General features: G+C 36.7%; 3 protein-coding genes and 1 long non-coding RNA gene across 8 annotated transcripts in view; 2 read left to right on the plus strand and 2 right to left on the minus strand.

Moving 5' to 3' along the window:
• LOC111777865 overlaps window positions 1-249 on the minus strand; it is a 776-nt gene extending 527 nt beyond the window's left edge. The window contains exon 1 of the long non-coding RNA XR_002812427.1: window positions 172-249. This is a non-coding gene — a long non-coding RNA (uncharacterized LOC111777865). The remainder of the gene's footprint in view (window positions 1-171) is intronic.
• A 3999-nt stretch (window positions 250-4248) lies between these two features.
• Window positions 4249-8836, minus strand: LOC111777863 (uncharacterized protein ycf39-like). The gene is made up of 8 exons (XM_023657593.1): window positions 8626-8836; window positions 8274-8509; window positions 8020-8118; window positions 6897-7091; window positions 6367-6459; window positions 6181-6276; window positions 5563-5703; window positions 4249-4618 (listed from the first exon to the last, which is right to left on the minus strand). Exons 1-8 carry the CDS (start codon window positions 8777-8779, stop codon window positions 4442-4444), a joined length of 1191 nt encoding a protein of 396 aa, XP_023513361.1. The 5' UTR covers window positions 8780-8836; the 3' UTR covers window positions 4249-4441.
• A 1035-nt stretch (window positions 8837-9871) lies between these two features.
• Window positions 9872-13005, plus strand: LOC111777774 (SEC1 family transport protein SLY1-like). 4 transcript variants are annotated; one of them, XM_023657489.1, is made up of 3 exons: window positions 9872-10304; window positions 10426-10629; window positions 10785-13005. In XM_023657489.1, exons 2-3 carry the CDS (start codon window positions 10599-10601, stop codon window positions 12635-12637), a joined length of 1884 nt encoding a protein of 627 aa, XP_023513257.1. In that variant the 5' UTR covers window positions 9872-10304; window positions 10426-10598; the 3' UTR covers window positions 12638-13005. The 4 variants fall into 4 exon arrangements, with proteins under 4 accessions (XP_023513257.1, XP_023513256.1, XP_023513258.1 ...); XM_023657488.1 differs by having other exon boundaries at window positions 9872-10066; window positions 10163-10629; XM_023657490.1 differs by having other exon boundaries at window positions 9872-10066; window positions 10351-10629.
• A 1223-nt stretch (window positions 13006-14228) lies between these two features.
• On the plus strand, window positions 14229-17354 carry LOC111777810 (isocitrate dehydrogenase [NAD] regulatory subunit 1, mitochondrial-like). 2 transcript variants are annotated; one of them, XM_023657530.1, is made up of 4 exons: window positions 14229-14765; window positions 15306-15545; window positions 16288-16366; window positions 17040-17354. In XM_023657530.1, the coding sequence occupies exons 1-4, from the start codon at window positions 14229-14231 to the stop codon at window positions 17312-17314; spliced, it is 1131 nt and encodes a 376-aa protein (XP_023513298.1). In that variant the 3' UTR covers window positions 17315-17354. The 2 variants fall into 2 exon arrangements, with proteins under 2 accessions (XP_023513298.1, XP_023513299.1); XM_023657531.1 differs by having other exon boundaries at window positions 15318-15545.
• Window positions 17355-17911: the final 557 nt, after the last annotated feature.

A 17911-nucleotide genomic window follows, 5' to 3' on the forward strand; every position in this document is an offset into this window, starting at 1 on the left:
TTTTTTTTTTTTTTTTTTTTTTTTTTTTTTTTTTTTGTCTTTAAAGAGATCATTAACAGTGTGAAAACTAAAAAATAATAATAGTAACAATAATAATAATCTGTCCAAAAAAAAAAAAAATCATTCAATAAACTAAATTAAATACACTTATTTAAAAAGACTTTTTTTTACCTGTTATTCCTAACGCACTGTTCCTGAGAGTTGTTTGCGTGTGTGGAGCAGTTTGTCAACCGCCATGTGCTAATGGGAAGGCCCTTCCTTTTTTTTTTTTTTTTTTTTTTTTTTTTTTTTTTTTTTTTTTTTTTTNTTAATTTTAGTTAAATTGTCAGTTTAATTCATTGTGTTGTTACTAAAAACTTTTAATAGTGTTTAATAAGTTCTCGAACTTTCAATTTTACATCTAATAGACTCTTGATCTATTAAATATTTTTTTTAATTCACAAATCTATTAGACATAAATGGAAAGTTTAATATATTAATTTGGTACAAATTTAATTTTATGTCTAGATTTGTTAATTTTAAAAATTATGACAAAATTGAAAGTTTAGAGCATATTAAATATTTTTTTAGAGTTCGTAGACCAATTTAGCACAAACTTTTATGTTTGTGCTATACTGGTTGTAATTTAACCTTCAATTTGTTAAATTAATATAAATAGACCATCAAATAAGATAATATATATATATATATATATATATATATCTTATTTGATTGTCTATTTATATTAATTTATATCGAAATATTTATAAAGGTATCAAATTTTCTAATCATTTTGTTTGTTGCTCTTTCAATGAGAACCATTTTATTAACAAATTGAAGGTTAAATTACAACAAGTATAGCACATACTTTTATGTTTGTGCTAAATTGGTCTAAGAACTCTAAAAACATATTTAATATGCTTTAAACTTTCAATTTTGTCATAATTTTTAAAATTAACAAATCTAGACATAAAATTAAATTGGGTACAACGTAATATATTAAACTTTCAATTTATGTCTACTAGATTTGTGAATTAAAAAAAATATTTAATAAATCAAGAGTCTATTAGATGCAAAATTGAAAGTTCGAGAACTTATTAAACACTTTTAAAAGTTTAGTAACCACACAAACCTAAAAGTTATTGGAATTAAACTGACAATTTAACTAAAATTAAATAATCATTTGAAAGAAAGAAAAAAAAAAAAAAAAAAAAAGAAGGGCCTTCCCATTAGCACATGGCGGTCAGAAAAGACGTAGTGACAAAAAGATGTGGGCAAGGTTCACCTTGACAGTCTAAAAAAGAAAAGAAAAGAAAGAAACAAAAAACAATATGCTGCTGAAAAATACACCTCCTTCCAACCAAAAAATCCAAGGAGAAGGTTAATAAAGTTCATGTATAGGAGCCTGGCCTCAAGCCTGGAGAAGGATAATGATAATGCTAGGAAGGACACTATGGTCGAGTTAATCAGGGTTTAGGGTTCAGAAATGGTGGCCATCGAGCTAGACTTCCAAATCTGACTGATGGGTCGACTTTTGCTATTGGCCAAGGCATAGATTTCAGGAAAAGAAGCTTCACCTATCCAAGAGTCTTCCAAGAATAATACACTTTTTTGTCATTGCCTATTTCCCTTTACCCAACCTATAAATTTTGGGTTCAAATGACATATTACCCGGTTTTTAAAATTATGGTCGCAAGCATGCTTGCGACCTCATTGTTACAAACAAGTGAACATGCACGTGTATACAGCGTGTGTGGCAGAACAAGCTTGAAACTACACAAGTGATGCTCGGTGGACGAAGACAAATCTCGCCTAAGGTTTGACAAAACTGCAAAGCCAGAGAAAAAATGTGGATGAGGCTTGAGTTCCCTTTTAAACCTTGTTTTGAACGTGTCAAGATTACGACGTCACACAGTTGAAGAAATACGACCATGACACATTAAAACCAAACAAGATTTTAAGCAATAATGTGGAACAAAATTGAAGAAGCACGAGAGCGAGATTGAGAGTTGTAAACTAACGAGGGTCTCTATTGTACTATCATATGTTGCTAATGATAGCAAAATGTTATTCAACCTTACTTTCAAGATCTGGGTAATATTCCATTTCAACCTAAAAATTTGGGTAATGGAAGCTCTGACCTTATGAGTGAATTGGGGAAGTCTGAACCCTGAGATGGTGATCTACGAGAGAGTTCTCATGGAGAAATCTCAAGGATTTTATGTTCATAAAGATGGGTCAAAAACTGATCAGTTAAACAAGGCACCCGATGGGCTTCCTGGTTTGACAAGATCAAGACATTTCTACTGCATCTTGGTTCCAAAGTTCAAGGACAGACCAATCTATGTTCACTAAATTCACGGCCACTTGACTCTAAAATACTTTTTCGGCATTAGTGCCCTCAAGATGATCAACTTCCACCTCAAAAGTATTACACTTTTTCACTTCTTGAAGAAAATAACATAGAAAATGCATGCTCAATTTCTACTCCTATGTCCAGTGACCTTTATTGCTCATAACCTCGACTCCTTTTTTGTTGCCAAACTCTTATCATATTTAGATTGTGGAAGCCATGCAACTATAATAATTTCACACGGTTAGGGCTTTGATATCAACAAAGACAGTTAAATTGTGCATGATCCTCCAGAGTGCCATTAGAAAGCTCTCAAGCCTGTTTTGCATAATTTAAAAGTGTTTCGTAGCCATAGTGCTACTTACTGTACTGATATATCACCTCATGGCTATGTTGATATTGATCAGGCTTCTTAACGAAATAATGGCTGCTGGTTTTGCTATACTGCCGAGACAAATTCCTCTCTAATAGCTTATCTGTAGGTTGCTTGGACATGACACGGTCAGCCTCCTCATCTCCTCACAAAGTTCTATTGTCTTCTATGCTAAAGCTTAAAACCTGATCTAAAAGTGGTCCCCTTTATCACACTCACAGACCAATTAGTGAATCTCCTCTTCTCTTTCTCATCCTTTTTCTCTTCGAGTAAGATAGCTTTTCAATATCTAAGTTCCTTAACAAGTTCAACTTTCCATCACTTTCAGTATGACTCGAGATTTACTTGTGCAAGGAAACAAAAAACTGCAATGATAAAAAGCTACTCTTCAGCTTTTATCAAAAGCCCCAGGTTACTAAAATCATCATGAATTTGAATTAACAATTTAAACGGTTAGAACTTTTATTTATACAAAATTGAATTTGAATTCACATCGGTTGGTGAGGAGAACGAATAATTTTTTATAAGAGTGAAAACCTCTCCTTAGCAGACGCGTTTTAAAAACCTTGAGGGAAAGTCTAAAGAGGACAATATTTGCTAGTGGTGGGCTTGAGCTGTTACAAATGGTATCAGAGCAAGACACTGGGTGATGTACCAACGAGAAGGCTAAACCATGAAGGGGGGTGGACACGATTCGGTGTGCCAGCAAAGACGCTGGCCCCAAAAGGGGGTGGATTGTGAGATCCTACATCGGTTGGGGAGGAGAACAAAACACTCTTTATAAAGGTATGAAAATCTCTCCCTAGCAGACGAATTTAAAAAACGTTGAGGGGAAGCCCAAGCCCAAAGAGGACAGATCCATTCCTTCGGAAAAAAAAAAGTACCAGGTGAAAATAAATTATCTACAGATTACAAGTATGATAGAGATAAGTTGGAGGACATACCTTACTTTATTGCCGCATTTAAGTTGCAGCCTCTTTAGTATTGCTGACAAGTTGTGTGCAGGAGATTCCAGGCAACCTGTATTAGCTAAATATTACCATTGTGAAATAATGGGTAGACTCGACGACAACAGGCCTAATGGATTGCGTAAAGTACCTCTTTCTGTCATCAGCATTGCCAAGGAAATTTCTTTGAAGTACTTTGAAGGAATCAGACAATCTGTTCCACCGGAAACAGATAAGTAATAATGAGAAAGACTGCCCTTCGACAAACTGTTCTTCCCTTTTCATCTCATCACTTCTTTCTTTTAATTTTGAAAAGGAAACAAACTTATTTGCCTTCTCTTCTTCGGTTCGGTATAATTATTAAAGGAACCTGGTCTCCTCCTCCCATCCTAAACCTGTCTCGGACAATATCTGTTCAATGATCTCTCAATAGATTTTCCAGGAAAATCTAGCAATCTAACTGTCGTTAAGATGTACAAGTTAATGATGTTCATAAATTTATGAACAAAAGTTCAAGTTGTACAACATGCATTTTCTCACATTTATGGTGCGGGAGGTTTACTTCAACTTCTACAAAAATATATACTAAAGCACGATGAATCAGCAATCGACCAATTAAATTTACACGGGCTGCAATCGAACATGATAATCTAGACAGAACATAGGTGGACATGGGGTTAGGGGAAGAGATAAGGAAAAAATGAATGGCATACCTTGCAAAAGAAGTTACGATGTGTCAAGTGTTAAAATACATACAAAGCTTCATTTACATTGCAAAACATACTGACTTCATATAAAAAAGTCAGATTGCTTTGATTGTGCTTTGAGATCCTTCAATTTCTTCAAAATGTTTGTGAAGTAATCCTGCAGGTATTTCTCTAAGGTTATTATATCTTTTGCATCTACACCAAGGAGATTGTATGTCTCTGCCATTGGAACAGAGAAAACAGTGTCGCTCGTAAGAACCTACAAATGCGCCAATAAGAGATGTTGGCCTCTTTAAATGAAGGTATCACCAATAAGAGATTAGATAAAAGAATAAATCGTAAATAATAAAAGTATCTGAACACCACTTCTTGAAACGCGGGCACGCTCTCATCATTTGATCTTCTTCAATGATAAAACATTTCTTCCTTTACCCTTTTTATTAATAGTATTCCCTTACAAGTATACTGTTATGCAGCTTCATGGAAAAAGATCCATGTATGCCAAGCAACTTCATAGGCTTTTGAAGTTAGATTAATCATCGTATGGAATTTCATAAATTTCTGTTCCATCCCGACAAGTTAAACTATTTAGGCACCAGCAGATTCGGATTTTTCTTTTCTTCCATATAAAAAACTATTTCAAAATCTCTACATAGCAGAAAGACGAGAAAGAATTCTGTTCACATCCCAAAAAGAAATTGCGTGCAAGAAAGTGCTAAGTTTTTTATTAAATTACACATTCAGCCCCTCAACTTTCAGAATTGAATCTAGATCCCTTGTCTTTAAAAAGTATCATTTTATGTCTCATAGGTTCCTAAATGTCAAATAGATCTCCAAAGTTCAAAGATCTATGAAACACTAAATTAGAAGTTTTGGGATTCATTAGACACCAGTGGACATGTTATAGACAAAATAAAAAATTCAAAAATCTATTCAAAACTTTTTTAAGTTCAAAGACCTATCATACAAAAACTTGAAATTTTATAACCAAAATTTGTAACTTAACCTAATTTTTGTAATAAGATTATATCAATGAAAGGGGATCCTTTTAAGTCGGCTGTAGCTATACCAAAAAAAAAAAAAGAAAAAAAAATGGAAAACATTGTAGCTTATCAAATATCAATGACTAGACTGCCTTGTGTTTTGGAGAAGGGAAAAATCAGCCTTCAAGAGATGCACTTTAGAATATATACAAAGGCTTACCTCTGAAAATGCTAATCTATCAGCAACATCATTTGTCCACTCAAAAAACCTCGTCAGTTGACGAGTGAATCTCAACACTGAAACTGGGACAGTAGTAACATTTGCATCTTGTCCAGCAAGCCTTTCACATAATGTTATCACCTGGAAACAAAATGAAGCTTAAGAAAACACATGCCATTTTGTTCTGGGGGCAACATTACACAATAGTCTCGCTGATGAATGTAACGCTAATAGAGCAACAAATATTTAATGAAAATAACGTATCAGTATATTGAGATTGGAAATACTAGATCATATTTACCTAAAAAACCACAAGATATAGGAAAGAAATTATCTTCATAGCAACAGGTTCTAACTAAAATATCTAATATCTATTTTCAGCCATTCCTACAAGATCCAGACTTAAGTTTTTGCTTGATTTCACTGTTGGTGGGCAAAAAAAAAGGTAGTAAAAAAGAGGTCATATGGGTCCAGATGACATAGCTCAACTCACAAGTACTTTTTCCTTTCAAATTCGAGCAATCTGATAGATGAAACTAAAATCCCTATTTTGGGTAGGTTTAATGAGTAGCTTAAAGAAATGGTCAATCTTAAAGAAACCAAGGCTCGACTGCTTACCTCTTGAGTTGTCCACGCTCGAGGGCCAGCAAACGTAAGAAGTTTCCCATTTATATTCTCATTACGCAATGCAATAAATGTCAACCTGGCTATATCCTAATTAATAAATGTACACATTAGATATTAGAACTTTTCATTTATAATGGCTACATGGGAAACAATCAAAAGCAATATGGTTAAACAAACCTGGGTGTCCATGTAGGCAATTCTAGTCGGAGCATCTGTTCCCCAAACAGATTTCTCTTCTAAAATAGGTACTGCATACTGCCCAATGAGACCCTGAACAAGCAAGAATTTCTTCTCAGTAATCACACTCAAGGATCAAATGAAAGCTATGTGAAAAGAAATAAATAAAACCCAGAACTCAAATTAGAACGCCAATTAAAAGGATAGACATCCAAGGAAGATAAAAGAGCAATTGATATTCAGTATACCTTTATTTGAGGCAACAAAGTATTCATCTGTTCGTGCACATCAAAAAGTGAACCATCTTGAAGAATAGATACCATAATAAGTACTATACTTCCAGAATGATTAATCTCAATTTATTTGTTGGCTTCTTTTACTTGTTTTGTAAGTTTCATGAACAGACTACATGAATGATTCTGATATAAAAAGGTGCTCCGAGAGGGTGGGATAAATCTGACAAAACAGTTCAAAAGACTAACTGCAACCAAAAGGAGAAAACTTGGAGCTTCAATTAAGGTGATAATTACTTGCATGAAACCACATAACCGAATGACGATGTGATTTAGGCCTGCGTCCTTGAGAAACTTCTCAGTGCAATATTTGATCTCCATAAGTGGAACTTCAGGATGCTTGTCACAGTTATGGATGGAGAAGAAAATATATTTCTGGATTCCCATAGCCTTAGCACATTGTATCAGAGCAACTTTTCCTTCCCAATCTACCTAAATAGAAGATAACTCAGGTAAGACATAGATCACCAAAAAGCCCTGAAAAGAACTCTTGTTGAACTTCAAATCTCAGAGTGCCACATTTAGTGATTGGTTAATCATATGGCATATGAGCTGATGCATGCAATCATCATAAAATTTAACTTTAATCATTGCCATAAAAAACATTAGATTCTCAAGCTGACTGTTAAATGATAATAAGCTATACTATGATTTCAAGGCAGCCACGATGGGGAATTGTTAGAGATGGTCCTAGTAGGAGGCTGTTCTAAAGGATCTCAATTCTTCAAGCCACTGATGTCTAGCAATTTCGTATAACAAGTTCTGTAATAATCATTGTCGCGTAATTAAGGGCTGTGAACTACTGGAACAAAATGATTCCAACGTAGGAAAAAACACATAAGTCAAATATAATAACATAATAGAATTACAAAGTACGTCTCCCCTTAATCAAGACTCGACTCCTTTGGAGTCTTAGTCATTTTTTACTATGCCTTCGAGGAGTCACATTTGAGGATTTACCAATCTATTGGCACGACTCTCCACAATGGTATAATATTGTCCACTTTGAGCATAAGCTCTCATGACTTTGTTTTGTACTTCTCCAAAAGGCCTCACACCAATGGAGAGACTATTCTTTAATTATAATAAACCCATGAACATTTCCTAAATTAGCCGAGGTGGGACTTTCATCATCCAACAAATAGAACTATAAACTTCCAAAATTTTAAACAGCAAAACAATTGACCGCTCAATTTTGTTTCAATGGCTTGCAAAGTCTAGTCTATACAATACATTGTAACAGAATGTAGCTATCAAAAATTGAAAAAGGCAACTGCGTTAGGGCTATTCGCACATTCAGAAAATGGCAAGTTACAACAAAAAGTAATAATCAAAATATTCAGCTCAATATAAAAATCACCGTCTTAATCGGCTCTTCCGGCCGTCCTGTAGCACAATCTATGATAGTATGAATCCCGACCAATGTTGCAGGAATAGTTTCTGGTTTACTTAAATCTGCCTGCCATAAGTTCAAAATTGTTCCAGCCTCAGTAATCAGCACTAAACACAAATGCATTGACACACAATTGAAAAATTATCTAACGAATCATAATCCATGCAAGGAATTAAACAGAAGCGAAGAATATAAACATGAATATCTAGAATGTGACACACATTGACGACTATGGCACCCCAATCGCGAAGAAAATCAGCAGGAGCCGGTCGAGGCCTAACAAGACACCGAACTTCGTAGCCTTCGTCCAACGCGCGTCTCACAATCTGCCTACCAAGGGTTCCAGTGGCACCAACCACCAGTATGCTAGTCGGCCTAACCGGTGTCCCCGGCGCCAGATTCACAGGTCCAGTCTGCTGAGCCGTACATCTAACTACCGGTAGCAAACAAGATCTCCCTAAACAAAACCATCACAAAACACACATAATAACAATCGGAATCACAAATCCTCTCCAGTCTAAGAAGCTATCAAATAGTTGTTGAGCAATGGAGAAGAAGAAGCTGAGCACTAACCGGACGAAGATGAAGCGCAGGGAGAGGCGGAGGAAGGAAACGTAGAGAAGAGAGCGTCGGTGGCAGCAATTGCACGGCGGAAAGAGAAGGCGTCACGGTGGCGCCAGTGGAACTCGCCAGGTTTCGCCAGCTGTGTGGGCAGCCTCAGCGCCATTGTTGAATATTTTGGGTTTCTGTGCAGTGTTTGTCAATAGAGAAGAAAGGATGAAAAAAACAAAGACTAAAGGATCTGAAGCTTGCCACGTCGATCTCCGAATTGGATTATGATATGTTCCACGTGTACTATCTTACTCCTCAGCTCTGATTTGTTTATTTATTTATTTTTATTACAATTTTTGGTGATTATTTAATTTAAGCCGGATGGAAGTGTCCCATTAATTTAGGGAATAGTCATACGTTTATAATCAAACAATACACTCTAAGTCAGGCCTTTTGGGGAAGCCAAAGCAAAGCCACGACAGTTTATGCTAAAAGTGGACGGTATCATAACATTGTGGAGAATCGTGTTCATCTAACACGGTATCAAAGTCATGCCCTAAACTTAACCATGCCAATAGATCAGCAAATCCTCAAATATCGAACAAAGTATTGTGAGCATTGAAGGCATAGTCAAAAAGTGACTAGAGAAGACTCCAAATGAGTCGAGCCTCGATTAAGAGGAGGCATACTCTGTTCGAAGGGGAGGTGTTGGATGAAACTGTCTCACATCGGTTAATTTAGGGAATGGTCACAGGTTTATAATCAAAGAATATACTCTCCATTTGGATGAAGCCTTTAGGTGAAACCCAAAGCAAAGTCATGAGACTTTATGCTCAAAGTAGACAATATCATATTATTGCTAAAAGTGGACAATAGCATACCATCATGCAGAGTCGTGTTCATGTAATAAAGCAAACCAATATTTTTTTAAATAAAAAATTTTAATATTAAAAGTTATTTTTAAAATAATATTAAAAGTTTAATGATGAGCGTCGTTTTTTTAAATAAAAAATTTTAATGTTAAAGAATTCTTTTTAAAATAATAGTCGTGTTGATCTAACAAAGCAAACCATTATTTTTTTAAATAAAAAATTTTAATGTTAAATTATTTTTAAAATAATATTAAAAGTTTAATCATATTTTTAAAATAAATACTAGGTAAAAGTATTTTTTATCTTTTATTAATTCAAATTTTTTTTTTAAATTATTGTTCTCTCTTATAAATTAATTTTCTTCTAAATCGTACGAGACAACGTAACCTCACCTCGAGCGGAACATTAGTCCGCGCATCAACAACGTTGAGCCTCCATTTACGCCGTTCAGCGAAGGCGTCGCCGGCGCCGCCCCAAAGAGTCCAACCTTCAATCTCTTAGTCGGAGCAGCCTTTATAGTCCATACTAAGGACTCTGTCGTTGAATCTGATGTGCTTCAACCATTTGAAATGGTCGGCGTAAGATCTGAGGTAATCGAGAACTCGATTTTATCTCGGAAATTCTTCAGTCACCGATTTTGGCCAGGGGAAATCGGAGAACTGAAACAACTCTTTGGACGTCTGCAGCGCCGTCGTCTCCTCGGTCCAAACGCCGCCAATGGCGCCTCTGGCCTCGAAGACAATGGGAGTGAATTTGCAGGCCGCGAATCCGCTTATTCCGGCGCCGATTATCGCGACTTTATTTGGTTACATCGTTTCTAAAATGAATGTGAATTTCCCTCTTTTTTATTATTTGTTCGTTTTTGTTTGATTAGGTGGAAATTTACTTCGGTCAGACTAAGTCAACGGTAATGACGTGGCATGAGTTGATTGGGTGTTTTTCAATACAGTAAAGAAGAGCCGCCCGTAGAGAAGCATACATCTCCTTCTTCAACCCACCGTCGCATTCAGATAATTTTCATTTCGACGAATTGAAGGGACGAATCCCGCAAATTCGAAGCGTGTCGTGCTCGATTCCTTCTGGATACTTAGGGGACTGAAGTTTACTGGGCTAAGAATCGCCATGGCTTTAAACCTTCGCCAGAAGCAAACAGGTATTTCTCTCTCTCTCTCTCTCTCTCTCTCTCTCTCTCTCTCTCTCTCTAGATCCCAGTTTTGAGGAGTGATTAAAACGAAATTTGGTGCTACATTGATGTTCTGAAAGTGAGATTTGTTTGTTGATTTGATTTAAACTTCTTGCGATTTGCAGAATGTATCATTCGAATGTTGAATTTAAACCAGCCGGTGAACTCAACATCGACCGGGAACGAAGAAGAGGTTTACAAGATGTTGATCTTCGATAGATTTTGCCAGAATGTATTGTCCCCTTTGATTCATGTTAAAGACCTTCGAAAACATGGGATTACGCTTTATTTTCTCATCGACAAGGATAGAAAACCTGTTCACGATGTTCCCGCAGTCTATTTCGTCCAACCGAGTAAGAACAACATAGATAGAATTGTTGCTGATGCTTCTCGCTTCCTCTATGATAATTTTTACTTGAACTTCTCTTCTTCTATTCCTCGTCCTCTTCTTGAGGATCTCGCATCTGGTACGCTGAATTCGGATTCGATACAACGAATCTCGAAGGTGCACGACCAGTATTTGGAGTTCATTACATTGGAAGATAATTTGTTTTCGTTAGCACAGAAGAATATATATGTCCAATTGAACGATCCCTCTGCTGGAGATCGTGAAATTGAGGAGATTATAGAGAGAATCGTGAGTGGATTGTTCAGTGTTTTGGCTACGCTTGCTGTTGTGCCTGTTATTCGATGCCAACGAGGAGGGCCGGCGGAAATGGTTGCCTCGGCATTGGATCAGAGGTTGAGAGATCATTTGTTGTCGAAGAACAACTTGTTTACAGAAGGTGGGGGCTTTGCTAGCTCCTTCCAGCGTCCGATTTTGTGTCTGTTTGATCGAAATTTTGAGTTATCTGTAGGAATACAGCATGATTTTAGGTACAGACCTTTAGTTCATGATGTTCTAGGATTGAAGCTGAATAGACTGAGTGTGCAGGGTGAAAAGGGTGGGATGAAATCATATGAATTAGATAGTTCAGACCCATTTTGGGTAGCCAATGGGTCTTTAGAATTTCCAGAAGTTGCAGTGGAGATTGAAACTCAGTTGAATAAGTATAAGAAAGATGTTGATGAGGTGAATAGAAGAACTGGTGGGACTGATGGAGCTGAGTTTAATGGAACAGATTTGATTGGGAACACAAAGCATTTGATGAATGCTGTAAACTCATTGCCAGAATTGACTGAAAGGAAGCAAATTATTGATAAGCATACAAACATTGCTACTGTATTGTTGGGTGAGATCAAGGAGAGGTCTCTTGATTCATATGCTAAGAAGGAGAACGATATGATGTCCCGAGGAGGTATCGATCGGAACGAGCTCTTGAGTGCACTCAAAGGGAAGGGTACGAAGACGGATAAGCTCCGATTTGCTGTTATATATCTTATCTCTTCTGAAAGTATAAACCAATCTGAAGTGGAAGCTGTGGAAGCTGCCCTGAGGGAATCGGAAGTTGATATTAGTGCATTTCAGTATGTTAAGAAGATCAAGTCGTTGAATGTTGCATTCACATCAGCAAATTCAGCTAGCAGAAGCAACATTGTGGATTGGGCTGAGAAACTCTATGGACAGTCGATTAGTGCAATGACTGCTGGTGTTAAAAATCTTTTGTCTAGTGATAGGCAGCTTGCACTGACTCGGACGGTAGAGGGGTTGATGGAAGGAAAACCGAATCCCGAAATCGATACTTTTCTTACGTTCGATCCACGTGCGCCGAAGTCGAGTTCCGGAACGAGTAGCAGCCATTTGAAAGGACCATTCAAAGAAGCTATTGTGTTCATGATTGGAGGGGGTAACTACGTCGAGTACGGGAGCTTGCAAGAGCTGGCAACAAATCAGCAGCCCGTCAAACATATCATATATGGTAGCACTGAAATCCTCACTGGAGTCGAGTTCGTCGAGCAGCTTTCGTTGTTGGGGCAGAAGATGGGACTTGGCAATGTTACTGCTGCTACTGCTCCTCCTCCTCCTCCAGGTCGTTAACTCAACTCCCTTCTGTTGAATTTATTTGTTCATTGCAGTGCCTTAGATTAGCTAGTTCATTAAAGAAATTGGTGCATATCTGAAGCAATTCTGGATAAGAACATTTCGGATTATAGTATCTGCCCCCCTCAGTCGTTTTCGAGGCTGATTCGTGTTCTTGAAATCAGACTTTCGATTAGCCTCGACCTCCGATAATCCGGGACGAATGCCTTTTTGTAGATGTTGTTGTTAGTTTATCCACTTCAAGAACTTTTTGTATTCTTTGGAAGCTTTATGCATTTGGGAATTCACTTGCCAAACATTCTTTTGTCGAAGCTTGACGCCTAAAGTTCATCGTTAAATGATTATATCTACAAAGATTATAACCAGCCCAGCTTTCCTCCATGTTCTTGTGTTTCGAAGTTTAATTTTTTAGTGGCTTCATTTCTTTAGGGGTAAATTTTTTCAGAGAAATTTGATACAAATTTACAAGTTTAGGCGTAAAAATTAATTTTTTTTTCCTTGTTTAGAATAAATATAGATTGACATAATTGTTCCAGGGGAGAGCTCGTGACCCTTCTATTATGATATTTATTTCAATTTAAAAAAGATTTTTAAAAAAGATCATGAACGTAACTAAATTGACACAAGATAGATATTACTGACCAAATGGGTAGTACAGGAATATTCACCTATTGTCCATCGACTACGCCTTTCGACCTAATCTTAGGCCCTGACTCACCCTCTGTGGACGAACCTTGCGGAGGAACCCTTAGGTTTTCGGGGCATTGGATTCTCACCAATGTTTGCGTTACTCAAGCCGACATTCTCGCTTCCGCTTCGTCCACCACTGCTCGCGCGGGTGCTTCCCTCTAAGGCGGAACGCTCCCCTACCGATGCATTTTTACATCCCACAGCTTCGGCAGATCGCTTAGCCCCGTTCATCTTCGGCGCAAGAGCGCTCGATACTGAAAAAGGTAGGATTCCCGAGAAATTCTTCGATTTCCTTCTGCTCCAGTAAAAATCCAACAATATCTATTAGTAATGGATATTATTATATGATTATATTATTTAAAATCATTTCTAAACTAATATAATAAATAGAGGACTTAATTAAAACTTACTTTTTAGAAATATTTGGTAGAAAATGAACTTTAATATTAAAAAGAAAAATCAATTACTAAACTTTTAATTTCATTAAATATACCAATTCCACTAATTTTGGCATAAAATAGTATTAAAAAAATTATATATTCATTAATTTCAAATAAAATAAAGTTTAATCTAAACTCCAATGGAATTTTTCTAAATTTTATTAATTTTATTCTGTAAATATGTTTTATAATTTTTTTTTAATGATAATTAGATTGAAAACTTATAAAAGGATTAAATTTCAATATTTTAAAATTTTGAGTCTATTCTCCTAAAAATAGAATCCCCGAAAATCGTTACCTATATATATAGTCATCACTCTTCTTCTTCTTCTTCTTCTTCCATTGCTGCTCTTCTGCAAACTCCATTTCTCTCCACCTTCTTCCTCAACGCATAACCCTCTCTTTCTCTCTCTATCTGTAACGAATCTCCCTCTCCTTTTCTCCATTTTCATCTCCCTATGGCCGGCCGTCGCGCCTTTCCGATCATTCGTGGCCTCATCTCTCCCTCCCGGAGTCGTTCTCGTCTCTCCCCTTTCAATCTCTTTTTTGACTCCCGATCCGTCACCTACATGCCCAGGCCGGGTGAGGGAGACCTGCGGCCGGTCACGCTCATTCCTGGAGACGGAATCGGTCCTCTGGTGACTAATGCGGTCGAGCAAGTGATGGAGGCGATGCACGCTCCTGTATACTTTGAGCGTTACGAAGTCCATGGCGATATGAAGGAGGTTCCTCGAGAGGTAATGGAGTCTATTTTGAAGAATAAAGTGTGTTTGAAAGGCGGACTGATGACTCCGATGGGCGGCGGTGTTAGTTCACTCAATGTGCAACTCAGGAAGGAGCTCGACTTGTATGCCTCGCTTGTTAATTGTTTCAATTTCCCTGGATTGCCCACGCGACATGAGAATGTTGATATCGTCGTCATTAGGGAGAATACGGAGGGTGAGTACTCTGGCCTCGAGCATGAGGTCCTTCCTGGCGTCGTTGAGAGCCTCAAGGTAATTGTAAATTTCTAGTGATCGTCTGATTTTTTTTTCTTTTTCTTATCAATATCCTGTTTGGAGTGGTATAGCTGATTTGTGACATAGTTCCTAATTTTGTGTTTTATGGCTCTGTTTCTGATTCTCTGATTGATTAGAGTTATCTCTGTTTCATTTTAAACATTATGGACTTATACACATCGCTCTTGGGATGAACTAAATGAGCAAAGCTATGAAACGAACATTTATGTTCTTCGCTTATTTGTAGGAAAAGCTAGCATTAATTTTTTGTTTGATTAGTTTCAATCAATGTTAGGCTATTTGTAGGATGAGATCAATTGGACATATCAATAACATTTTAGTCAGAACTTCTGAATGGTTGTCATATTAGAGTCGCTGATGCAATAACTCAATCTATATGAAATCTAAATTCCTCTATACTGCAATAATCCAAGCAGCTTACATGCAGATATATAATCTCTTCTGCCCATTGGTTCATACTCTTCTCTGTTCCTCATTACAATGCAGTAACCTGAAATATGGCCTGAATTACTGTAGGTGATCACAAAGTTCTCCTCGGAACGCATTGCCAAATATGCGTTTGAGTATGCTTATCTGAACAACAGGAAGAAAGTGACGGCAGTGCACAAAGCCAACATTATGAAACTTTCAGATGGTTTGTTTTTGGAGTCTTGCAGGGAAGTGGCAACCGAATATCCTAGTATCGAATACAAGGAGGTTATTGTCGACAACTGTTGCATGCAGCTTGTTTCAAAACCTGAGCAATTTGATGTAATGGTATGTAGCTTTCTGAGCTGATATTCGTTCCATTCGGGGTGCTTTTTTCTTTTGTCTTTAGTTGTTATGAACGCCAGAGTTTCAGACAAGCTGTATTCTACAGCTCTTCTAGAAGCGCTTTTAATGTGTGTAAATATATTCGAGGTATATACTAGTTCTTCTGAATGTGACCTAGAGATTGGAACTATTTCAAAAAGATTAAGAGATATCATAGCCTTAACAAATATTTCTTGTTTCCAAGTAATTCAAGAATTCCTTTAATTATGATTAGATTTCTTACCCATAAACGTTAGGCTTGTTGTCACGTGTAAGGAAAGTGAAAGAAGTGAGTAGTGAAGCAAAGGAGTGAAGGATTATAGATTGGGGGAGTGTGTCGTTTCTAGAAGTAGTGTTCATCAATATAATCAAGTCATGTATGGGTGTATGAGTAACTATCATGAATTGGCCTAGTGGTAAGTAAAGATTAATGTAAATAATACAAAACATATAGAAACGAGTAGGACCATTTAATCTAGATTTAATATCCTATGAATCGTATAGATGTAGAAAGAATGAATTCCAATTCATCTTTGTTTTGCTTAAAGCTTCTGTGGGGTTTCCCCCCCTCAGATTGAGTTAGTTTTTTTCTCCTCTCTATTGTTTGTTTATTTTCTTGATGCTTATATTTTGTTCATTCTTTTCGTACCCAAGGCCTTTTTATGTTTACTTTTTGTTAACAATGCCTTTTAATTCTTTGAATCAGGTGACTCCCAACCTTTACGGCAATCTAGTGGCAAACACTGCAGCTGGTATTGCCGGAGGCACTGGTCTTATGCCAGGAGGTATAATTACTATGCACCACGGTCATTTCACGTTCATGCATTTGCTGGGCTTCGAGCTCAATTTCAATTTGGTTCGCTTCAAAGTTTTCGATTCATTCCATCCGTTCCTGAACTATTTTTATCTACTTAACAACTTATTTATTTCTTTCTATTTTAAATACCCACTACTAAAACCAATTGAAAGGAAAAAAAAAACAAATAATTTATTAGGTAAATAGAAACGCCCCAAAGGTAATGTCTTGCTATGTAGCCGATATTGTCTCTTGGGCTTTTTTTTCTGGATTTTTCCTCAAAGTTTTAAAACGCGTCTACTGGGGAGAGCTTTTCACGCCCTTATAAGGAAAGGGTATAGTTAGTGTTTGTGTGATTCGAAGGGGTACTGAAAAGGGTTACTTTCCCTAAAGGGTCAGGTTTGTTGAGGAGTACTTTTTTTAAAGCCTCTTTCTTTCTCCTGATTAAGGGTAAGATTTTGTTCTCTCCAACCGACATGAGATCTCACAATCCACCCTTTGGGGACCAGCATCCTCGCTGGCACACCGCATGTCCCGATAACGTATGTACCTGAATGAGGAATGAGGCTAACCAATGTTGATATGAAGAAGCATGCAGTTTGTTTAGAAATGTGTGATCGTTGATATTTGGTTTAACTGATTGATTGTTACATTACCTACAGGGAACGTGGGGTTTGAGCATGCGATATTTGAACAAGGAGCTTCAGCAGGGAACGTGGGGAATGAGAAAATTGTGGAAGAGAAGAAGGCGAACCCAGTGGCATTGCTACTGTCATCGGCCATGATGCTGAGGCACCTTCAGTTTCCTTCTTTCGCTGATAGACTTGAAAATGCTGTGAAACGTGTGATCTTGGAGGGCAATTGCAGGACCAAGGATCTTGGTGGAAACTGCACTACCCAACGGCTTGTCGATGCTGTCATTGCCTATGTGGAGTGACCCCCACTCATTTTCCTGCTACCTGCCAGGTTTTGTTTATTTATTCATTAACTATCATTTTTGTTTTAATTCTTTGTTAAATAATGGAGGTTATTTGAGCAGTTTTGCATGATTAAATTGTGTTTCCAAAGGATAAGTTTTAGGGTAAAATTAGTTTTAATAAAGTTTTTCCCTTCCTCCAATATTTGTTAAAAATGTCCTTATTTTGAGAAGTTGTGAATAGGGGTTGGCTGAATTGAAGACAATCACTTCTTAGATTGGATTTTAGAAATAGATTGAGAAAAATGAATCTTTAGTATGAATTGTGGCCTAGTTTCTATTTATTTTATGGCTGAGATTTACAAATATGGGTGATTTTCAAAAGATTTTTAAAGGTTAAATTGAGTCATTGTTAAACATATTTCATGGATGAATGTTATTGCTTGTTTTACGAATCTATTGTAGGAAAATTATTATAGAGTACTTTTTTTTCAATATAAAAAAAAAAAAAAAAAATATTAATCGTATGGTGTTTGATAAAGTAACTCTTTGTTATTTGACAAAACCCTACAATGATTCGTAAGTCGTCATTTTTTTTTTTTTTTTTTTTTTGAAGGG

Source organism: Cucurbita pepo, chromosome LG16 (genome assembly GCF_002806865.2).
Source record: "Cucurbita pepo subsp. pepo cultivar mu-cu-16 chromosome LG16, ASM280686v2, whole genome shotgun sequence".
Classification (NCBI taxonomy): Eukaryota; Viridiplantae; Streptophyta; class Magnoliopsida; order Cucurbitales; family Cucurbitaceae; genus Cucurbita; species Cucurbita pepo.